This window comes from Pongo pygmaeus, chromosome 12 (assembly GCF_028885625.2).
Source record: "Pongo pygmaeus isolate AG05252 chromosome 12, NHGRI_mPonPyg2-v2.0_pri, whole genome shotgun sequence".
NCBI classification, from domain to species: Eukaryota; Metazoa; Chordata; class Mammalia; order Primates; family Hominidae; genus Pongo; species Pongo pygmaeus.
In genome coordinates this window covers 97344822-97366757 of record NC_072385.2, presented here as the reverse complement: position 1 = coordinate 97366757, position 21936 = coordinate 97344822, and the positions used below count along the sequence as shown (strand labels likewise).

The 21936-nt window shown below is 39.3% G+C and overlaps 1 protein-coding gene across 5 annotated transcripts in view; it reads left to right on the top strand.

Moving 5' to 3' along the window:
* The window catches only part of CRIM1 (cysteine rich transmembrane BMP regulator 1), a 195843-nt gene that overhangs the window by 141401 nt on the left and 32506 nt on the right, over positions 1–21936 (top strand). For all 5 annotated transcript variants that reach the window (XM_054473409.2, XM_063648817.1, XM_054473424.2 and 2 more), the window contains 5 exons: positions 2870–2998; positions 13335–13491; positions 15588–15709; positions 16861–17070; positions 20618–20833. In XM_054473409.2, coding sequence (XP_054329384.1) covers positions 2870–2998; positions 13335–13491; positions 15588–15709; positions 16861–17070; positions 20618–20833 — 834 coding nt within the window. The remainder of the gene's footprint in view (positions 1–2869; positions 2999–13334; positions 13492–15587; positions 15710–16860; positions 17071–20617; positions 20834–21936) is intronic.

Genomic DNA, 21936 nt, shown 5'->3' with positions numbered 1-21936 from the left:
TTCATGAATAAAAGATTTTGTTGTGTTTTTCTGTGTTTAATGTTAAATATTGAGGGTATAAAAATTTGAAATGGCTGTACTTCCCCGTTTCTTTCATCTAATATAGGTCATAAGTGAATGGGAAAATACTAATTTCAGAGGCACAAAATGATTTTTTGCTTCTTGCATGCTACAGCATTGAGGCTTGGAAGGTATCCCATGGGACTTGTTTTACCTGAAATATTTAACACACACATTGTAAGACCAGCACATACTGAACGGCCCTTTATGCAATTTTATTTGTTCAAGTGAACAAAACCTGTTATGCTGAATATTTTAGGAAAACATATTGAACATATTTCCTCTCCTGGAGAAATGTGTGTTAGATGTACATCTGTGACTGTGTACCTAACTGTTGAAGCCATTTGGATAGATTGGCTTCTCTGACTGATATGGGGCTGCCCAAGTCAGCATTGTGGTTCTGATCCTCAAACAACCCAGTCCATTTGTTCCTTTCACTTTCTAGCCACAGATCACAACCTTAAGCGCATGTTAATCATAATATATTTTTAAAAAACAGCACATACATCACTATTGAGAGCAAATACCATTTAGAGGTAGAAGATCATCTTTATAAAAGTTGGACAATAGATTCTCTAAGCAAATCCCTAAAATTCACTGCTGCTAAAATTCCATACTACCCTATGATGATTATACATTTTTCAAGGTCAGTTTAATCTTCAATGTATAACTTTTTCATAGTATATTTTCTGAAGGCAAAATTTTCTCATAAATTTCACATCTTAAATGTCAGTAAAGAATAGAAGATTTTGGTATGTGTAGATATGCTTAAGACATTTCTTTACCCATAAGCTGTCCAGGAAAGCAGTGTGCATAGAGTTCAGAATTCTTCCCTCAACTTTGGCCTAATCGCTCTAGAACATAGAAGTCCTTTCTCACTTGGATAACCTGTGGTGGGTTTACTTAAACGCTTTCTGCGCTCTCTTATATTTGTGGTTAGAGTAATTTTGACAAAACATTGGCAGTCTTGGGACTGAAGATTGGAATAGAATCATTACTTGGGGTAGCTAATAAAAGTAATGATAAAAGAAAGACTAATAGGTTTGAGAACCTATTAGTAAATAGGTTTGCAGTAAATTTTAAGAGAATGGAGGGGAGCGGCAATACGCTGTTTAATTCAGGATGTCTTAAAACAACTAAACTTTAGTTACTTTTTGATGTTTACAGTTATCTGTCAGGAAGAATACCTTGGTTATTGAAGGAAATTAGAAACTATAGCAGTGAAAAGCTTATATAAAAATTTTAGTAAGATGCTGTTCAGTAAGATGCTGTTCTTTGTAATAAGAATAGAGAATGTGCTATACTCACTAGATACATATTTTTTACTGGGAGAATGCTGATCTAAGCATCTCTTTAGTAAGTCATCGTTGCCTGCTACCTGTGAAGAGTTGAATCAGTGTCCCCTTTTAGTAGATGGATAAAAATGTAGAACTCTTGATCTCAGCAGTGGCAGCTAAAACACTTATTTTGATCTCTCTTCCCTGGTAACAGGAGATGAAACTTGAGAAGACAGTGTGGACTAATGGTTAGAGTGTTGGACAGGAGATTAGGAACCTCTGTTCTGTTCTATTCCCAGCCTGCTACTGGGTTACTGTGTAAACTTAGATAAGCCAGTTACCCTCTCTGCACCTCATATTTTCCATCTGTGAAAATGTAGGTAGAGACATTCTGTACTCAGCTCTTTCACAAAGATATTGTGAGCAACAGCTTACTTTGAAGACGTTAGTATATTTTTGTTGAAAAGATGTTGCATAAGTATGTCAGTGCCTCTGTTCCCTTTGGCAACACCGTCCCCACAACCTGGCATTATATAAACTGTCCCTTAATGATGCATTGAGAAACAGGTACCATTACAGCAGATTTTGTATTGCACAGAAGCTGAGAGTGTGACTGGAGTCAGACTGCCTGGGTTTGAATCTTGGGTCCACCACAAACTAATGCCATAACCATGGGCAGGTCAGTGTGCTAGATTTCCTCATCTGTAAATTGAGGATAATAATAGCACCCACCTCATTGGAATATGGTAAAGCTGGAAGGCATTTATGAACAGCACTTTAAACCTTATATAAACACATAATATGCTTTATGTAAGTACATGTAGTTACCGTTATTACCCAAAGCAATTCTTCATTAATGTGGTAAAGCGTCACCTCTGGTCTTGCTTTGTTTAGTGCCCTTATTCCCAGCATGGCTGCTCACTCTTTCTCCTGAATGTGTGTATCTCTCTCTGCTCCCACAAGTCTCTGGGCGCTGAGGATAAGTGTGTAGTTATCTGTCGTATCATCTATCATAAGTGAGGGAGTGCCACATAAAAGAAATCCAGGTGTTTTAAGCTAGTCTCAAAAACTGATTTATTAATTTGGAAAAAAAATAGTAACCGATTTCAGAAGTATTACAGAATGGGAATGAGAAAATTGATAGTTGACAACGGTATCCTGATTATTATAAAAAATAAACCGGAAAACATCAGGAAGAAATAGAAGAGCAGTTAACAATTTAAATCGAGTTCATGTTAACCGCTCTCGTCTGCTTCCAGTAGTGGTGACCATCAGAGAAGAATTGTGTGAAGGTACCAAAAACTGCATGAATTGCTCAAATACAAAGAAGTAGAGTGTTCACATTTTCAAAAATCTGAACACAAATGTATCTGTTTCAGGGGTTAAAGATATTACTAGAGCATAAAAGTTTAGGATTTGACGACAATTACTGATTTGATTTTTGTAACATGGTGTGGAATTTCAAAAATTGAATAGCATCTAAAAGGTAATCATATGTTTCATTGGCTGTTTTTTTCTCTATTTATTATTAGAACCAACCATCATCACAGTTGATCCACCTGCATGTGGGGAGTTATCAAACTGCACTCTGACAGGGAAGGACTGCATTAATGGTTTCAAACGCGATCACAATGGTTGTCGGACCTGTCAGTGCATAAACAGTGAGTAGACAGAAGACTGTATGTTTTTTCTGAGGTCTAATATGGTATTGTCAAAGCATATTATGTAATTGAATATCTTTTTCACTTTTGTTCAGAGATTCCCTTGACAACCTGAAAAAAAGGGGGAAAAAGTTATTTTTAACGCAAACAACTACATAGTCATTTGGGAGAAAGGAGCTGCTGCTTTATTGTGGTTTTTGTCTCTGTTTCCTTGATGGCCAGTTGCATCAGGAGTGCGACCTGGAGTGGCTTTGGAGTGCATCCTTCCAGCCACCCAGAAGCCTCTCCTTTAGTACACTTGCCAGGTCATCCAGTGACAAGGAGGTCACCCACACATACAGTGTCACATTCCACATATGACATCCATAATCCTTAGACTGTGCTTCACTTTGTTGACCCCAGCTCTGCCTCCATGTAGATTCCAATCATGTGTCCAGGCCCTGCCTTCTAGAGTATAGAAGAGTATATTGTATTTCTTCCAGAAAAAAATAAAATAATACACACACACCCCACCCCCATATATGTTAAAACCATTTTGAATTCCCCTAATTCTTCTGCCAGAATAAACATCCTCATTCTCCTTGACCATTCCTTGGGTGACAGTTTCTAGAACTTTCTTGATCTTTTCCATCCTTTGACACACAATATGTCATTGTCTTGACATAAAATATGGCCCACAATCAAGATACTCCAGAATGGGCAGGCATGGTGGCTCACGCCTATAATTTCAGCACTTTGGGAGGCTAAAGCAGGCAGATCACTGGAGCTCAGGAGTTCAAGACCAGCCTGGACGACATGGCGAGATCCCCGCCTCTACCAAAAATAGAAAAAAAATAGCTAGGCATGGTGGTATGCGCCAGTGGTCCCAGCTACTCTGGAGGCTGAGGTGGGAGGATCGCTTGAGCCTGGTGGGGCAAAGGTCACAGTGAGCTGAGAGCACATTACTGCACTCCAGCCTGGATGACAGCACAAGACACTGTCTCAGAAAAAGGTACTCCACAATTTAGTCTGCTGAGTACAGTGCTACTGTGTGGCCTAAGTTTGCATTAGCTCCTTGAATTGCACTTCGTTGGCTGATATTGAGGTTATAAGTAGCTAAAAACACTAGGAACTTTTTTACATCACCTGCTGTTAGGTGGTTCTCATCTGTTCTGTAATAGAACGTTTGATTTTTTTTTAAATGATATAAATACCCAGCCAAATATAACAAATTATCCGAATCATTTTAAACCATTTTCTAACTAGTTGGGATATTTTTGAATCTCGATAATGTGATTTATACTTTATGCCTCCCAGCTTATATTAAATAAGCACAACTTATATTTCCTTATCTGAATCACTGAATTAAAATAAACTGCACAGAACCAAGGACAAAGACCTTCAGAATGATGCTGAACATATAGCTGCTTACAGTAGTCCTAAGCATTTATACCTTGAGTAGAGTTATTTAGCTGACAACATATATCTCCACAAGAAATCTTGAAAAACACTTCACCTGTATCTTGTCTGAAGTCAAAATATATTACAAAATACATCAGAGCATTCCTTTGCTGGAAACCCTATTTTTAAAATGAGCTGAAGTTATAGGGGCCTGGCTTGTTATTCCAGAATCTGTACTGGCTCCTGGTAGTCAGTGCTTTATTCCCCTAAATGTCACAAATGATATATTTAACAATTATTTCTGAAGAATTTTCAGTTGTGAATGTCAATTTAAGTAGTTTTTAGAACACTTTGTCCCTTTTGAATTGACATTTGGCCTATTTTCTTAAATCTCTTTCCATTCTCTTCGATCTGTCTCAAACACAGTAGTGGTTCTGTAATAAGCAGGCTTTCTGTGGGCCTGTGGGTGTAATTACCGTGGCTCAGAGGCTTGGACTTAACATAGACAGATGCTCACTTTCTGATTTATCAGTTATCTCAGGCTTTAACATACCACTTAACCTTAATCATTTGTCACTTTTATAAAAATATTTTTGAAGAAGATACAAAATAGGAGTTAAGCCATTCTGCTTCCTCAGTTTCATATGACCATCACACTATCTGCAGTGGCGTTAGTGCTAAAACTGAGTTTATAAAACGCCTGTTGGCCAGGCGTGGTGGCTCACACCTATAATCCCAGCACTTTGGGAGGCTAAGGTGGCTGGATTGCTTGACCTCAGGAGTTTGAAACCAGCCTGGGCAACATGGCAAAACCCCATCTCTACAAAAAAAAATACAAAAGCTAGCCAGGCATGATAGCAAGGGCCTGTAGTTCCAGCTACTCAAGAGTCTAAGGTGGGGCGATCTCTTGAGCTCAGGAAGTCGAGGCTGCAGCTAGCTGTGATTGTGCCACTGCACTCCAGTCTGGGTGACAGAGCAAGACGCTTTTTCAAAAAACTAACAAACAAAAAAAAACTCTTGTTGAGCTTGTAGTTACTGCCATCTTTAAATTTCCTATAAGCCTCTACCCATTTGGGGGTATTCTGACCTCCTACACTTGATTCTGTTTGGGGAAGGGTCAGTCCCTGTTGCCTTTTATACCTCCCTTGAGAAAGCCAAGTTCACTAGAGTTGCCCTGGCAGCCCAAGTTTTCTCAAATGGCCAACCTTGTTTTTTGAACAAGATAATTAGTAATTGTCATGAAGTGTTTATATTTTAATCCTTCTAATGCCTCTTAAATTAAGAAAGCTACATGTTTCTTAACATGGGATCATATATATTAATACACTTTTTCTGAGTTTCTAAAAAGTCTAAAAATACAGATTTCATTGTGTCCAGTCACCTCACCTACACTTGCACCTGGGTTTTGCTATTGTGAAATCTTGGCCACCCAGTCATGCTTATCTAAGACTTCGGTCACTTCACACGGAATCTTTCATCATTAAGTTCAAAGAAGCAGTTTCCCTCAACTGCCTTTGAAGGAAGAGTCAAAATATGTCCCTTGGCAAATAGTCACTGGCAAATAGTCATTTGGCAAGTTGAGACTATAAGGAGGATGCATATTTACCCTATCTTTAGGTTAGTGTTTTGTTTGGCATTTTAAAAGGATCATCAGCATGTGCTACCTGAGTGCACCTCCGTTTCATTCACACTTAGGAAGAAATACGTACAGGAGGAGACCGTTGCATTTTGTATCAATAAATTTATTATTTGCAAATTGTACCCATTTATAGAGATAGCTGGCCTTCCTTCCTTCCTTTCTTTCTTCACCTAATATAAACAGAGCACCTGCCACATTCTAGGTAGTATACTAGGTATTAAGGCCACAAAGATGACTAAAATGCAAGACCTTCCCTAAGGAAAAAAGTCTTCTGTAGCATAAACACTCATGAAATATCACTACTTTAAGCCAAAAGCTATAACGTACAAATGTAAATTCTTTTAAGAGGAAGCTTTCTTCCTTCAGCAGAACGCAGGTTTATGTTCACACCAGAGTAGAGAAAGAACTGCCCGTCTCCCAGGGCTCTACTTGGTGCTCAGCAGATACTGGCTGAGTGAATAAAAAGGAAACCTTCAGGATCAGAGATGCCTTTGGATATCATTCTTGCCTGAGGTCTCCCTTTGAGGTCTTGCTATTCTAATAATATATCCATCCTATTTTGGATTCTTCTTAAAGTTAGTCTTGTCATCTCACTCACTGCCGCCACCATATACCTAAAGACTTACTTCAACACTAATTGGAATTTTTCAGTTTGTCCTATACAGAAGTCTAGACATACAGCATTCTGCTGTCACCTCCCCCATTCGTATTAGCAATCCAGGTTATTTGGCAACTTTGGAAGCCACACCTTTGGGATATGAGTCAAATCAAACCAAATTTCCAGGTCCTGGGTTTTGTCAGATTCTTGCGATCGTATGCAACTCTCCTCTCAGGCTCTGCACAGCAGCTTTTGTGTTGCAAAGAAGCTGAGAGTGTGACTGGAGTCAGGCTGCCTGGGTTTGAATCTTGGGTCCACCACAAATTATGCTGACTTCCACGTGGGTAATAAAGGCAATTGCTTTACTTCTTTGGGACTCTGTGTCTACATATGTAAAGGGCAAATAATAGTACCAAACTAATGGGTTATTTCGAGGACTAAATAAATGAATGAATGCAAAGCTGACTCTTTGGCTGGCATACGGCTGTTGTTTACTCTGCACTGTAACTATTTTATAGCATCTTCTTCTGAGTCAGCCCAAGCTAGCCGATATGGAAAGCCCCCAGCATCCCCGCCCCTCTTTGTTCCCGCCCCATCAGCCTGCCTCCAGTTCTTCCTGCCCTCTAAGGACACTCGCACCAACAGCTTTCCTTTTACTTTTTCATTTCATTTTAACCCTCAAATATTATCTTTCTCCTCCTTGGTTTTAGAGAAGGGAGTTTCTTATAGCCAACTATGGAATAATAGGTTATTTTTTTTCTATTGCAGCTGCTTTATATAGGTATTTATTTTGTCCCACATGCACCCTTACATTATTTTTCTGCATCCCATCAAAACCTTTTTCACACACAGTAGTCCTAAGCATTTATACCTAAGTTTTCTCTTAAGGATTAGTCCTAGTTTCCATTAGCTTCTAGATTTTTTTTTTTTTTTTTTTATACAGGGTATTGCTTTGTTACCCAGATTGGAATTCAGTGGTGCAAACACAGCTCACTGCAGCCTCGACCTCCCAGGCTCAAGCGATCCTCCCACCTGAGCCTCCCAAGTAACTGGGACTACAGGCACTGCCACCACACCCAGCTCATTTTTTTTTTGTATTTTTTTGTAGAGACAAAGTTTTGCCACGTTGTCCAGGCAGGTCACAAACTCCTGGCCTCAAGCAATCTGCCCGACTCGATCTCCTAAAGTGCTGAGATTACAGGTGTGAGGCACCGTACCTGGCCCTTCAAGATTTCTTAAAACAAGGCCAGCACCCCACAAATATTTCTTCTGTCTTCATTGATTTGTTGTTGTTCATTCACTCATTATTTTATTCATCTAGCATTTGTTGAGTGCCTACTATATCCTAAAGAAGATTAAAAACAGTCCTTACCCTTGACTCACATTGGTAATTTGTTGGTAATATTAGTCGTATGTTAATATGTTGTAAAGAGACAACATAATCTAGCATATTTTAGGCAATCACATTAGGATTGAAATCAAAACCCTGTAGAAACATGTGCTTCAAAAGTATGTGGCAAGTATATGATACAGAATTCTTTCATTTGAACATAATGTAATTTGCTGTTTTAATCCGTAACAAATAGCATTCTTGTAACACTAAGAAAAGTAGTACTCCAGGACATACAGAAAGTTTACATTATCCCTGACTCAGTTCCTCAAAAACCTGTTTAGAATTAAAAAAAGTTTTTAAAAGTATGATAGCAACAAAAGTTTAAAACTAAAATTATTTTAAAATGATATAAAGCAACTAGTAACCTAACACTTTATTGATACAAGCTTTTAACAACATTGCTCTTTAACCGGTGTCTTTTGCTAATAGACATAATATACCTGCTTACTACATAAACTCTGTATGAAAGGCATCTGTATGAATTAAGTAGCATCAGTCTTTTGGCATCTTAGTGTACACATCTTTAAATCAAATGGATTTCATCAGATTATTTGTAACTTCTCTTCCAATTTTAACATTCTTTAATTCTAGACATTAATAATGCTTTTTCTAGAAACTGATGCAGACTTGTAGAATTCTGCATCAGTCAGCAGAGAGGAAAGAGCCTTCATATTTTTCATGAAATATGTATCTGAATCAAACATCACAAGAAGGCTGCAGCATCAAATATAGGGAGGCAGGCTCCTTGTTTTATTTCACTGCAATTCTAAACTAACACCTATCAGGGTCAAAATTGGGACCACCATTTGTAATGTTGCATTTCTTTATTTAATAGTCTTGGGAACTTCATGGCCATCCTGAACTGATAATAGGTTTGTAGGAATTGCCAGTAGCTAAGAGTTTAAAATACACTAAGTCCTCACTTAACATCCTCTATAGATTCTTGGAAACTATGACTTTACCTGAAATGACATGTAACAAAACCAGTTTTACCAGAGGCTAATTGATATAAACAAGAGTTAAGTTCCTACCATATATTTCTGGTCATGAAAACATCACCAAACTTCTAAATAAAGACCTAAAACATTTCTAATAGTAAAAATTAAACTAAGCATGAGTTATATATACATTTAAGAAAGATTAACAAAAAACAAGTACAATGATGATTCCCCATTTTTAATGAATCAGTGAGTGATAGTGGTTGTAGTGGTGCTGTGTTGAATCAACGAATAAATGTTTGCAAAGCAAACGTTGTAAGGAGCACCTCCTTCTGCCGTGCAGTTCAAACACATACCATACCCAGTGTGGCAGGGTCACTGAACGCTTTTGTCCTGGAGTGTTTATTGTTGTACGTTTATGTGATTATCACCTGCTTTAATAAATTTTTATTTTATAAGAATTTGTATTTATTCACTCATTTATTTTCCAACTTGCTTATTCCAGTCCAGGGTGGAGGGTGGCCACAGCCCATCTCAGCAGCTCTGCAAGCTGCAAGGTAGGCATCGACCTTGAACAGGACACCATCCCATTGCAGGGTGCACTGACACACACACACACACTCAGATTAGGACCATGTAGATACCCCAGTTCACCTAATGTGCGCATCTTTGGGATGTGAGAGTACCCAGAGAAAACCCACACAGCATGGAGAGAACATGCAGTCTCCACACAGAGAGTGGCCCCAACCGAGAACTGGTTTTTATTCCCCTCGTAAAAGTTATGACACAATGATGTTGAATAAAACCATTGCTGTTTGAGGACCTGCTGTACTACAGCAAAGAAGTATGCGGTACTCCTCTAGGGGACACCATCCACAGTGTTTTCTCCATGGAGGTTACATTGTATTTATATATAATGAATGGCGCCCCCGACAGCTGTGTCACATTTTGAGCATAGGAGCAAACATTTCTTTTTTTCCAGAATGAACAGAGTTTTACTACATAGTTGCTGTTGACCGGCCATACTGTACAGGCCCTGTACTTTGCCATTATTCGTCACTTTCTCTTCAATAGTAACTTCTCCCCATGGATTAGAAAGCAATTTTAGATCACGGTAAAGTCATAGTGCTGAAAAATTATGAACATAAAGCCACCTTTTTCTGCATGGTTGCCTCAAGTGATGTACTAAAGCTTTAAAAACAAACATATAAACCCCTACCCTTCTATGAATACTGTTTTTCTACTCTTTATTTATGTTTTTATTTTTTTTATTTTTTAGACACAGGTTCTCGCCCTGTCACCCAGGCTGGTGTGCAGTGGTGCAATCATAGCTTTCACTGCAGCCTCGACCTCCTGGGTTCAAGTAATCCTCTTGCCTCAGCCTCCCAAGTAGCTGGGATTACATTCACTCACCACCACACCCAGCTAATGTTTTATTTTCTGGCAGAGGCAAGGTCTCACTATGTTGCACAGGCTGGTCTCAAACTCCTGGCCTCAAGCAATTCTCCCACCTCAGCTTCCCAAAGTCCTGGGATTACAGGTTCGAGCCAGCCGCAGTCAGTCTGCTCTTTATTTAAATGTTTGCCATGATGATGCACTTCTCTTAAGAAAACTTCGTAATTGACATATGTGGATTTAGGACTACCTTCCAGTCTTTAATGTTGTCTATTTCTGAACTAGAAGATGGTATTTTGAGACGTTTTGGCAAGTGCTAGTATTGAAGGAAAATTTCAATGTTATCAGGGTAAGTTATTTTCATGCTGTCATTTCTCTGATAATATAGCAGTCTTGATGACAGTGGAGGAGTAGGTAACAAGAACATTGATTGATGCATTTAGTTAGCAAATGTTGTTGAATACCCACTCTGTACCAAATACCATGGTAGTCCCTATACAGTGTGCCTAAAGATACTAGGGCCTGGGCCTAGAGCTCCCTCTATTGGGAAGCTGAATGTAGATGGGCCAGAGCATAACATGCAGGAGAATGGTCCCAATTCAGGGCAGCACTAGAGCATCCCACTCCTAGGAAGCATAGCCAGTCTCCTTCTAATGAATGTCCTGTATTTTTATTTAAATGTACCAGCCTTTGTTTGAAATTCCATTCCATTGCAAAGCAGAGGTAGACTACAGACTAGTTTTCATCACATTGTTTAAACTTGAATGGAGACGCAACAGTTTTCTTTAAAGGTGAAGCACGTTCTAGATCAAGGTCTACGGAAAAACTCCTTCTTTATTGCAGGACCAGAAAAATAAAGGCACCAAGGTGCTCAGGCTCCAAAATTTAAAGGAATTTAATCCCAAGGGATGTTGACTGACTCTGGCAAGTTTTCAGGGTGTTTTTAATTCATCTATTTCCCAACATAATCCATTTGTAGTCATGACCTAAGCATTCTTGTGACAGAAAAATGGGTTCACAACTTAGATCTGTGTTAGAGAAACATGACTAACAAAGTCTTCTTTTTTCACCATTCCCTTAATAATGGGGAATGAAAAATTATGACCTTTCAAGTCATATAATTACAAATTTATAAATGAACCATTTAGAATTTCTCTTTTAAGGATGCAAATTAGTAATCAGTTGCTTTACAGTGTAATACAGGCCCATGAGGTTATATTTATGTGTGTAATAAAAGGTTTATGATAATGACAGAGTAGAAAATTACCCCATAAATCCCATTTTCCTTTTTAAAAGATGGCAAATTAAATATGCAAATATTGCCAACTAAGATTCACAAAAGATGCTATCTTGAAATATTTATGTAAAACACGGACCCATTTCACCTATTCATTGTAGTTAAGGTTTAATTTTAGATTATAAGTGTGTTTTGAGGGGACAGACGCGTTCTGTTTTTCCCAGTGACTTATGTGTTATTACAATATTCATGCTTAAAGGATGTCCAGATAAAATAAAAATTTGTTCATCATTCCAGTAATAAGACTCTGCTTCCCACCTCACCAGTCCATGTAGAACAACATTCAAACATTGCCGTACTTTGGCCATCACCATATTAACTTCTCTTCTTTAAATTTGATTGTCTTTCAAATTCTACATTTAATTCACACAGGTCTCAACTTGCTTGCTTTATATAATTAAGCATGCTTTTTTCTTTTTAACCTTAAACATTTCTATTTCCCTTTTCTCTCGTAAGCCCTATATAACCTTTTAAAATCATTTTAGAAGACTTCTATTAAGCTAATAACTTCAGTAATGTTGCTAGTCACCATTGCTACTTTCCTTTTTGTTCTTCTAAAATAGTATTGTAACTGACTAGCAGAGGACAGTTAAACATCACTCCAGATTCTGCTAACAGGGGATACTTTGAACACTTCAAATAGTGGTTACTTAAACATTAATATGAGTATTTTTTCAACATACACATTTTTTAGCCTGTTAACTAAAAAGCCTATTATGTAAGTATATCCAAATACAGGGGTATTTGTCAGCACATAGAGAAAAAACATATCTAAATATAACACTGAATATTTTAATTACTATCATGTCGTAAAAGATGTACTTTTTTAAAAGTAATAGTAAGAAATCCCTTATGCTGCATACAATATGCAGTATTATATGAGAGCATCTAACACCCATAAAAGTAATTATCATGTGGATATTTAAAAACATGCATTATGGGATGGGCGCAGTGACTCACACCTGTAACCCCAGCACTTTGGGAAGCTGAGACAGGCGGATCACTTGAGGTCAGGAGTTCAAGAAGAACCTGGCAACATTTAGTAGAGAAGGCGAAACCGCATCTCTACTAAAAATACAAAAATTAGCTGTGCGTGGTGGCGCATGCCTGTAATCCCAGATACTTGGGAGGCTGAGGTGGGAGAATCACTTGAACCCAGGAGACAGAAGTTGCAGTGAGCCGAAATCACGCCACTGTACTCCAGTCTAAGTGACAGAGCAAGAGATTCTGTCTCCAAAAAAAAAGAAAAAGAAAAAAGGACATGCATTATTATGGACATGCAATAGAAATAAAACATATAATGAAAATTGGACTGTAAATTTCTAATTCCCACGTAACGTAAATGGTCATCAGTGGTTTGAAGTGATTTATAAAGTTCGTGGAAAAATGATCTCAGTCATTAATTATAATAGTTATCAGCCTGCTGTTCACTCAGAGCCTACCAGATTTGAGTACACATTAGAAATCTATGCATTTCAAAGTTGGACTTTATTTTGTTTATTATTACCAAACCGTGGAGTCATGTGATAACCATGAAATAGCACAGTCTATGCTTTTTAATGATAACCAGTGCCATGGTAGAGCTGAGAAATTGAGATCTGTGGAAGAGTGGAGGATTCAGGGACGGTATTTTAGCATCGAAGTGTTCTGCTCTGTTCATCTTTGGAAGAAACATGCCGTCTCTGTGTCTTCACAGGCGAGGAACTATGCTCAGAACGTAAACAAGGCTGCACCTTGGACTGTCCCTTCGGTTTCCTAACTGATGCCCAAAACTGTGAGATCTGTGAGTGCCGCCCAAGGCCCAAGAAGTGCAGACCCATAATCTGTGACAAGTATTGTCCACTTGGATTGCTGTACGTATTTCTTAATTCAGAAAAGCTATTATGAAGTGCAACTTGGTGAAATGTTTCTACACATTTTGTTTTATATGTTGTTTGTGAATTAATCTATGGTGTATTGAGCCCAGAATGTCTATACTTGTTTTGTTAGGTGATTCAGAAAGCAGGGAGAAGGTTGTATCTCCAAAGAATAGAATCAAGTTTTACTCTTACTTTTTATGGAGATGGGCCAGACACACCGTTTGTGCCTGTTATATGAGACTTTCCCATAACAGAGTCCTTTAGACACTGCTGGCAAGATTAGGAGATGGAATTGTGAGGTCCCAGTGTTGGAAGTGCTACAACTCTTCACACCTGTCCCAAGGTCTATTTGTGATCATTTATTTAACACATACTTTAAGATCAATTGAAAACCGACCCCTACTCACTTGAAATACAGTGCATCCTTACCTGCCATGCCTAGGTGTCTCACCTTGAAACTAGTCAGCGTTTCGTATTTTTTTCTTTATCTAGCATTAGATTTTATGAATTTTCTTGGAGATAAGGGCCTTTACTTTTATTTTTTAATATACTTTATTGAGTCAAACCCCATGAGAATCTAGATTATTCCGGGGGGGGAAATAGACACTTCATATTTGTTTCTTTCATGTTTGTATTAGCACCTATATTTGCCTTTATATCAAGTTGATGGCTTTAGAAAAATCACCTTAATTTATATTTTTTCCTTTGCTGTCTTTCATTTCAATCTGTCTTTCCAATTTGATATGTTTATGTAGTGCTAGATTCTTTTTTTAGGCAGGGTATTGCTCTGCCACCCAGGCCGTAGTGCAGTGGCACAAGCATGGCTCACTGCAGCCTCAACCTCCCAGGCTGTCAATCCTCCCACCTCAGCCTCAGCCTCAGCCACCCGAGTAGCTGGGACTAGAGGCATGCGCCACCATGCCCAACTAATTTTTGTATTTTTTGGAGAGATGGGGTTTCACCATGTTTCCCAGGCTGATCTGGAACTCCTGGCTCAAGCGATCAGCCTACCTAGGCCTTCCAAAGTGCTGGGATTACAGGCATGAGCCACTGTGCCCGACCTAGTGCTAGTAATTATAAGGGACTTAGACCCATCATCTCTTTCCCATCTTCTGTCAGTCATCTTTTTCATTCTTCGTTTAAAAATTCTAGTTTTGGGAGAGGTCTTCTTTATAATTTTCATTGGATAATTAAATTGGAAACATTGTTCCTTAAAATTCCCCAAATAAAATAATGAATTATCATCATTCTTAATCCTAAAATAAGAATATGATGTCAATAAGAGTATTATGTCTTAGCCTAACTGCTAATATAAAATGAAGTAGTTGTATCACAATAGTAGGTAGCTTCAACCACTTGCTACAGTATCATGACAGTTCAGAATCAAGGCTGTGTTCAAATCCAACCGTCATGTTGGAGAAAAATCTCTTAGAAGATTGTAGATTTCACTTTGTATTCCTGTGGCACATTCAGGGAGGACCCAATTGGATACCTTGGACAACTGAATATTATACTGGCTAGAACACATGTTTTAAGGACACACACCAAAAGAGAATTCTTGGCCAGACACCACGTGGGAGTGTCAGGATAAAGGCAGCAGTTGGTGCCCCTTTTATGTACCTGCTGACTAAAGAATTACTTTATGCATACAGCAGATACTTCCAGAAGGGAGGGAGGGAGGGAGGGACGGATGGATCAGTAGGTGGGTGGGTGGGTGGATAGATGGAGAAACAAATGAATAAACAGATAAACCAACAAAATCTTCACTTTCCTATTCATGGAGTTGCACATTCATCTTTTTATTGTGGTGTACCACTCTCCCAATTAAATCAACAGTCATGTCATTGAGATTCTGAGAGCCACATCCTAGAAGCACGTAAGTGCTTGGGCAACTCTCTGCCTTGGTCATGAGTAAGTGGTGGTAATGGCCACAGGGAGCTAATTACGCATCACTCCAGGAGTCTTTGAGAGCAAAAGTCAAGTCATTCTGTTTAATAGCAATATCACTTTATTGACCCTTGGTCTGAGTGCTTGGGCATCATTTAAGACTTTTTGATTTTCTGACCTCTGACAAAATTTTAATTACCCAGGAAGAATAAGCACGGCTGTGACATCTGTCGCTGTAAGAAATGTCCAGAGCTCTCATGCAGTAAGATCTGTCCCTTGGGTTTCCAACAGGACAGTCACGGCTGTCTTATCTGCAAGTGCAGAGGTAAGTGCGTACACATGGCCCTTCCCCCTCAAAGCAGCCAGGGGCACCGAAACAAAGAACAGAAGGACACCCTGTAATGAAGTGGTTTCGGTGATTGCTGCTTATTCCGACACAAATGTCAGTCTCTGTGGGACCGTCCCACAGGACTCCCTTTTCCTTTCATTTTTATGAAGTAAAAGCTCAGAATAGAATGTAAAGTAAGCATATGATGGACAAGCACATTGACTAAATTAATCACTTCCTAGCTCTTTTTACTTGTATCAGGAACTTCAGCCTAAAGCACAATTATCTCAACCTCTATAGAGCCTCTTTCTGTTCAGGAGTAAGATTCATAAAATTGCAACAGTAAATAGCCCCATTTCAAAGTTCTAGAGGGTGGGTACAGCTCAAAAGTTAGCTGCTGTATTTCCAGATAACAGTTTTCCATGAGAATTTAGCCTTTGGCTGAATAAGCACATGCCAGCCCACAGCTGTGAATAAGCACAGAGCCTGGATATCCCTGCTGCCTGAGGCTTCTCCAGGGAGCTTCCTGAAGCCACTGAGCATGTGCCCTGACCTCCGTTTCTGCCCTTACCCCAGCTCCAGCCTTGCTGCCTATCCCTGTATGTTGTACTTGTCAGCATGATCCACAGATTAAACTATAAAAGATTCCTAAACTTTGTTTTATGATTTTTCAAAACTGGACAGTTACCACCTTAATGGTGTTTCTAAGGGGTTGGAGTAAACAAAAATCTAGTCACTGCTTTAATTGTTCTGCTGAACAAAACTCTGTTATTTGCAAGGGGCCCAGGATGTCCCCACTGGATGAAGCTTCTAGAGCGATTATTCTGAACACATTCAACATATTTGTAACATTTGTTATAAAATCAGTGCTTGTTTATTGTATAAAATATGAGAAAGTAGAGTGGAAGGAATAAAAATTCAGCTACAATCCCACCAATTGGAGAGAAACTATTTGCAGGCTTTTTTCTCTCTTTTCTTTTTTCAAAATTGAGAGCATATTGACTTAAATTATTTTCATGAACATGTCACAAACTGTCCTGTGTAGACGTAATTGTCAGTGGCTGGGGTCCAGTCCACGTAGAGACTCTGCAGGCTGTTTCTCCTGTGCAGTAGCCACTTCTTTACCAGGCTGCCTTTTGTCTGTCCAGAGGTCTCTGCTTCAGCCGGGCCACCCATCCTGTCGGGCACTTGTCTCACCGTGGATGGTCATCATCATAAAAATGAGGAGAGCTGGCACGATGGGTGCCGGGAATGCTACTGTCTCAATGGACGGGAAATGTGTGCCCTGATCACCTGCCCGGTGCCTGCCTGTGGCAACCCCACCATTCACCCTGGTCAGTGCTGCCCATCATGTGCAGGTAAAAGCTGGCTGCCATCTGTGTGCTCCATAAGCAAATGATTTCTGCCTTGCAGGGATTTGTAACTCTGTGGAGGTTGGAGGGGACGACCTCTGGAACACTTTCCAGCGCTCTGTGGTTTTTGTCAACAACCACCACAGAATCATCCGGGCACTATCAGTGAAGAACCAAAGACCAGAGAAAATTCTATTCTAGAAATGGGTCTCCTCCTTTTTGAGTGATTGACTCAGTTATATCAGGTCTTTGGACTACATTTTTGTAAAGGTTTGTGGGCTGATGTACTTACATTCCAGCTCTCCATTTTATTGATAGCATATTAAGTCTGAATATCCTCATTAATATGAGGGGATTGGTACTAGTTTTATCCCATAAAACCTTATCACATATAAAGTAATGTTTGAGGGGGAGAAACTTTTTGAAGTCTGTGGCTATTGCTCTTTTTTAAATTAATAGACATGTGGCACTCTTGCCAAATGGAGAGATTTAGAGTGACCACACGTCCAAAACATTTAAAATCATAATCATGGTAATCAAGATAAGTTACTAGAAAACCAGAACAGATTTGTAATTCAAGGGGGTCTGAATTATGATTGTCAATAACAGTAATTATAACCATAAACCTCATCTAGTACCTTTTATCCAAAGAGCTCAACACAGTCTCATATCTATTATTTCCCTCTCTGTGCAGGCCACTTTGAGTTAGGGAAAAACACATGAGGCAGTTTCTCATTTGGAAAACGGACACAGAAAGATTGACTCTCTTACCCAGAGTAAAATAGTATGTCCGCCGAAAAACCTGGGAGAAATGAAGTCTCTCAAATCTTGTATCAGATTTCTTTCAAAGTTAAGTCTACTGTCAGATTTTGGAGGAGGATTGTTTTTCCTCTGGTCAGTCCAGGTCCTGTATCTCCCTGTGCGTGAGTCCACCTGTGCAAAAGGTGTAGCCGGGAGCCTGAGGCCTGGTCCTTTTGCAACAAGACTAGCCTGGGAGGGAAACTGACCTTGTTCGCCATGGTTGGGGAGTAGGGGAGAGGGACACTTGAAGTCCCTTTCAGCTCTGAGATTCTGCACAGCTCAATAGCTACAGTATCAGAGTGACAGGCAGCTCCCATACCTTGTAGAAAACCAGATTACAATGCAGAAGAGATGACTCTTTTTATTTTGTTTTGTTTCCCTGTAGTTCAGTTAGAGGTGCTCAATATCAGAACTCTTTCCTTTTTTCCGATATTTTGCTAGTTAAATGTGAAAAACTGCTAGAGTCCCCTGAATAAGAAGGTAAATGAGGACTTTAATATGATAGAACTCTGTGTTGACTCTTTGGGGAGGGAAAAATCATGTGTTTGCATAAAGACCCCTGCTTTAATTACAGGTGTGAATGCATAGAAGAGGGATTTGTTTCTGGGTCTTTGCTAAACATGTCCTCAATGAAGAATTCTAACAGCTAGATTTGGTAGAAATGCAAAGACATTAAGAATAGATAATTGACTGAGAACTGAAAATCAGTAGAACCAGAAAGATCTTTCTCTATTACAGAGTCATGGAAAGTTCTTATCTAAGCACACGTGAAGTTGTTGTTGATACCTTATTGTGGGTGTGTCAACATCTGGATATATGTGTATGAAAACACATTTATGTATATGGATGTGTAGGGGTAAATTTTTTCTGCAAATCTTTAGCGTGTTGCCACGTAAGTCTCCTTCTGATTAGAGACTCCAGAGCTGTTGCATTCACGGACTCCTACTTTAAATAATATTTTTCTCCCCTCTTCATTCCAAGATCAGCTGTTTTTCTTCTTGAGATAAATGAGTATCTCCTGAACTCTTCTAATGAATATTTACTAAATGATAGTGTCTCTCAGATTTTCTGTCTTCCATACACTCTACATTTGAGTTTTTCTTTTGTCTCCATGTCTCTGGCCCCTCTTGTGTTTTGCCTTGAGGCATATCGTATGGCAAAAAGGTGAGCAAGAAAGAATACCTGCAAACACGCACATCAGATTTCTTCTGACCACTTCTGTACATGTCAGCATTTAACAAGGCAGTAATTGTCAGTCCTCTCTAAGCCCTTTTTGAAAGCAATAAGGGAGGCTTTTGCTATATTCATTTATTGATACTCTTTGGGACTTTTTGTTTCTCTGTAAACCACAAATGCACATTTACCATCTTGTTCAGCACAGTTTTCATTGTAATTATCTTACGCTCTGTTGTTCTTATACTGGAAAGTTGGTTAGAATTGCTTGCGAATGTAAGCATTGATTGATGAGTATCAGTTTTCTGTGATACTGTCCCTGGGTCTGAGTTCCAGCCTTTTGTAATTCCCTTGAGATAAAGCTGTATTAGAAGTTGTTACCCTCTTAACTGGAAATCAGCCCACATCACTTAATTTCATTAGTATTGTTGACTCTCATGCTAACCACCACTTTGAAAGTCATAGCCCTAATTCACTCTTAAGGAGATTTCAGCTCTGAGCATCTCTGCATATATGGGCCCGTTCTGGGGTGTGACTTCCACTGAGCTCCAAGCATGAGTTAGCCGTGATGTCTCCAGACTCTTTCTCGGCGGGATTCAACACTGTCAACACCTTCCTGAACTGCTTGTTGTATTTGGACTACGTGACTATGGTTAATGTCTTCATACTTCTCATTTCCCCAGCAAAACTTCAGGGCAACTCCCAGCCCCTCTTCAGACATTTTCAACATTAAATTCCCTCTCTATCAGTGTCATCTCTCCAAGAGACCAAAACTACCTCTCCTCTGGGGAAAGAAATGACAGTTATCACCAGCCTCCTAGCATTTACCTCTCTTGATGATGATATTGCCAAGCACATGTTTAGTCTCAGGTGAGGGTTTTCAGACTGTTGATTCTACAGGAGCATTCCTGCTCAGTTTGCTGGCAGCTGGCTTAGACTGGGGTGTGGCCTGCTCGACAGCAGGACATATTTCCAAGCATAAATGTACTCAGGATCCCAGAAATAATAAAGCAGATAGGGTATCGATCATTTGGAAGTTTTATTTAATCTGGAGACATATCCATGATCCAAACAACCATAGACTTGGGTTGCAGTTTCTCTCGTCTCTCCCTGAGCTCTCAGTTTCCTCATGCATAAAATAAGGTGACTGTAAGGAATAAATGAAATAACACATGTAAAGTGCTTAGCATGGAAATAACTGAACCATACCAAGTATTCTGTAAATGAGAGATCTGAATCCGAGACAGTTCCTACACATTCACAGCAATGCCAGAAGAGGCCCCTGTTCTCATCTCTAGAGTGGGAGTCCCCTCCCTGTAATTTAATGATCTTATTGAATTCTCTTATTACTGTTGACGGACTTAAACTACTTGAACCTCACATCCTAATATTAGCTCTTTTGCCACTGTCTTCTGTTTCCATGCATGGAATATTTTCTTCACTATTCTCTTGATAAGAATAGAGCGAGATGCTCTTCACAGTTCATCTTTTCTATCCCTTAAAGCAAACAGCACCAGGCTTTCAAGAGTTGGAAAGATTGCAGATGAATAATGTGTTCTGATTTTGTGTCATTCCCCAGATGACTTTGTGGTGCAGAAGCCAGAGCTCAGTACTCCCTCCATTTGCCACGCCCCTGGAGGAGAATACTTTGTGGAAGGAGAAACGTGGAACATTGACTCCTGTACTCAGTGCACCTGCCACAGCGGACGGGTGCTGTGTGAGACAGAGGTGTGCCCACCGCTGCTCTGCCAGAACCCCTCACGCACCCAGGATTCCTGCTGCCCACAGTGTACAGGTAAGTGACACCATGCCTTATGGGTGCTTGGTGGGGAAGGATGCAGCTCTGGGTGGTTGTCATTCTGTGGGACCCACAGGGCAGGATCAGCCCCATATGGGAGTGTGCCAAACCCAGTATCCCATCAGGAATAGCTGGCAGCCTGCTTCCTGCATATATTTGCTTTATCAACCACCTATTTATGCAGTCAGTATGCCTCACACCTGAGGTGACTGTGAAACAAAAAAGGAGACTGTTTCTCTTGCCATTTTTTTTCCTTAACCCTACATCTCAAACTCGAGGAGTATACCTAAGTAGAGAAAGTCCCACCGCACCAAATTAACCAAACGATTCTGTTAATGTGAAGAGTCATCTTTATGTAACAAATGGGAAGAATAGTTATTGATAAATAATGTAAACAAAATTCTTTGTAAATAAAATTCTTTTAAATATAAGGGTGGTGAAGACTTTGAAATATGCATAATGCCACCCGCTCCGAGTTGGGATGATTAGTAAGTTAATGCCAAAAAGCATTAAGTGACTAGCACTGCACATGTATAAGGAGTGCTATTATTTTCTACTTTTTATTTCTCAGATAATCTGACCTTAGCAGGTAAATGTATGGCCATGAAACTTGTTAGAAGGAAGTTTGTCAAGATGTTAATCATAAGTTACCGGTTTTATATAACTTTAGTAGTACTTTTAATTAACACTAGATGCGACTTTTTCAAAAGATATTTAAATATAAAATTACCGAGTTGACAGAACTAGTTTTTTGTTGTTGTTGTTGCTTCTTATTCCCATATTTCAACTTAAATCAATAACCATTTACTTTCTAAACATATTCTTAGAGCATTTCTGCTCAGCAAAACATAAACCCTTGTATTTTATTACTTTTTTTTTTTACATTGGATTATCTAGTCGGCTGGCGAGAATCTGTTGTTCCGTCATTATGTGCAGCATCATCAGTGTCTAAATTTTTTATAGGTTTATGTTGATGGCATTTTTGGAATTGATCAGATGAACTTATAGGGATAGCCACATTACTGGCTGTTGTCATCATGCACAGCAGCCCAAGTATTACCATTTTAGTAAGTACAGAACTGTTAATCTGAGAAGCTTAA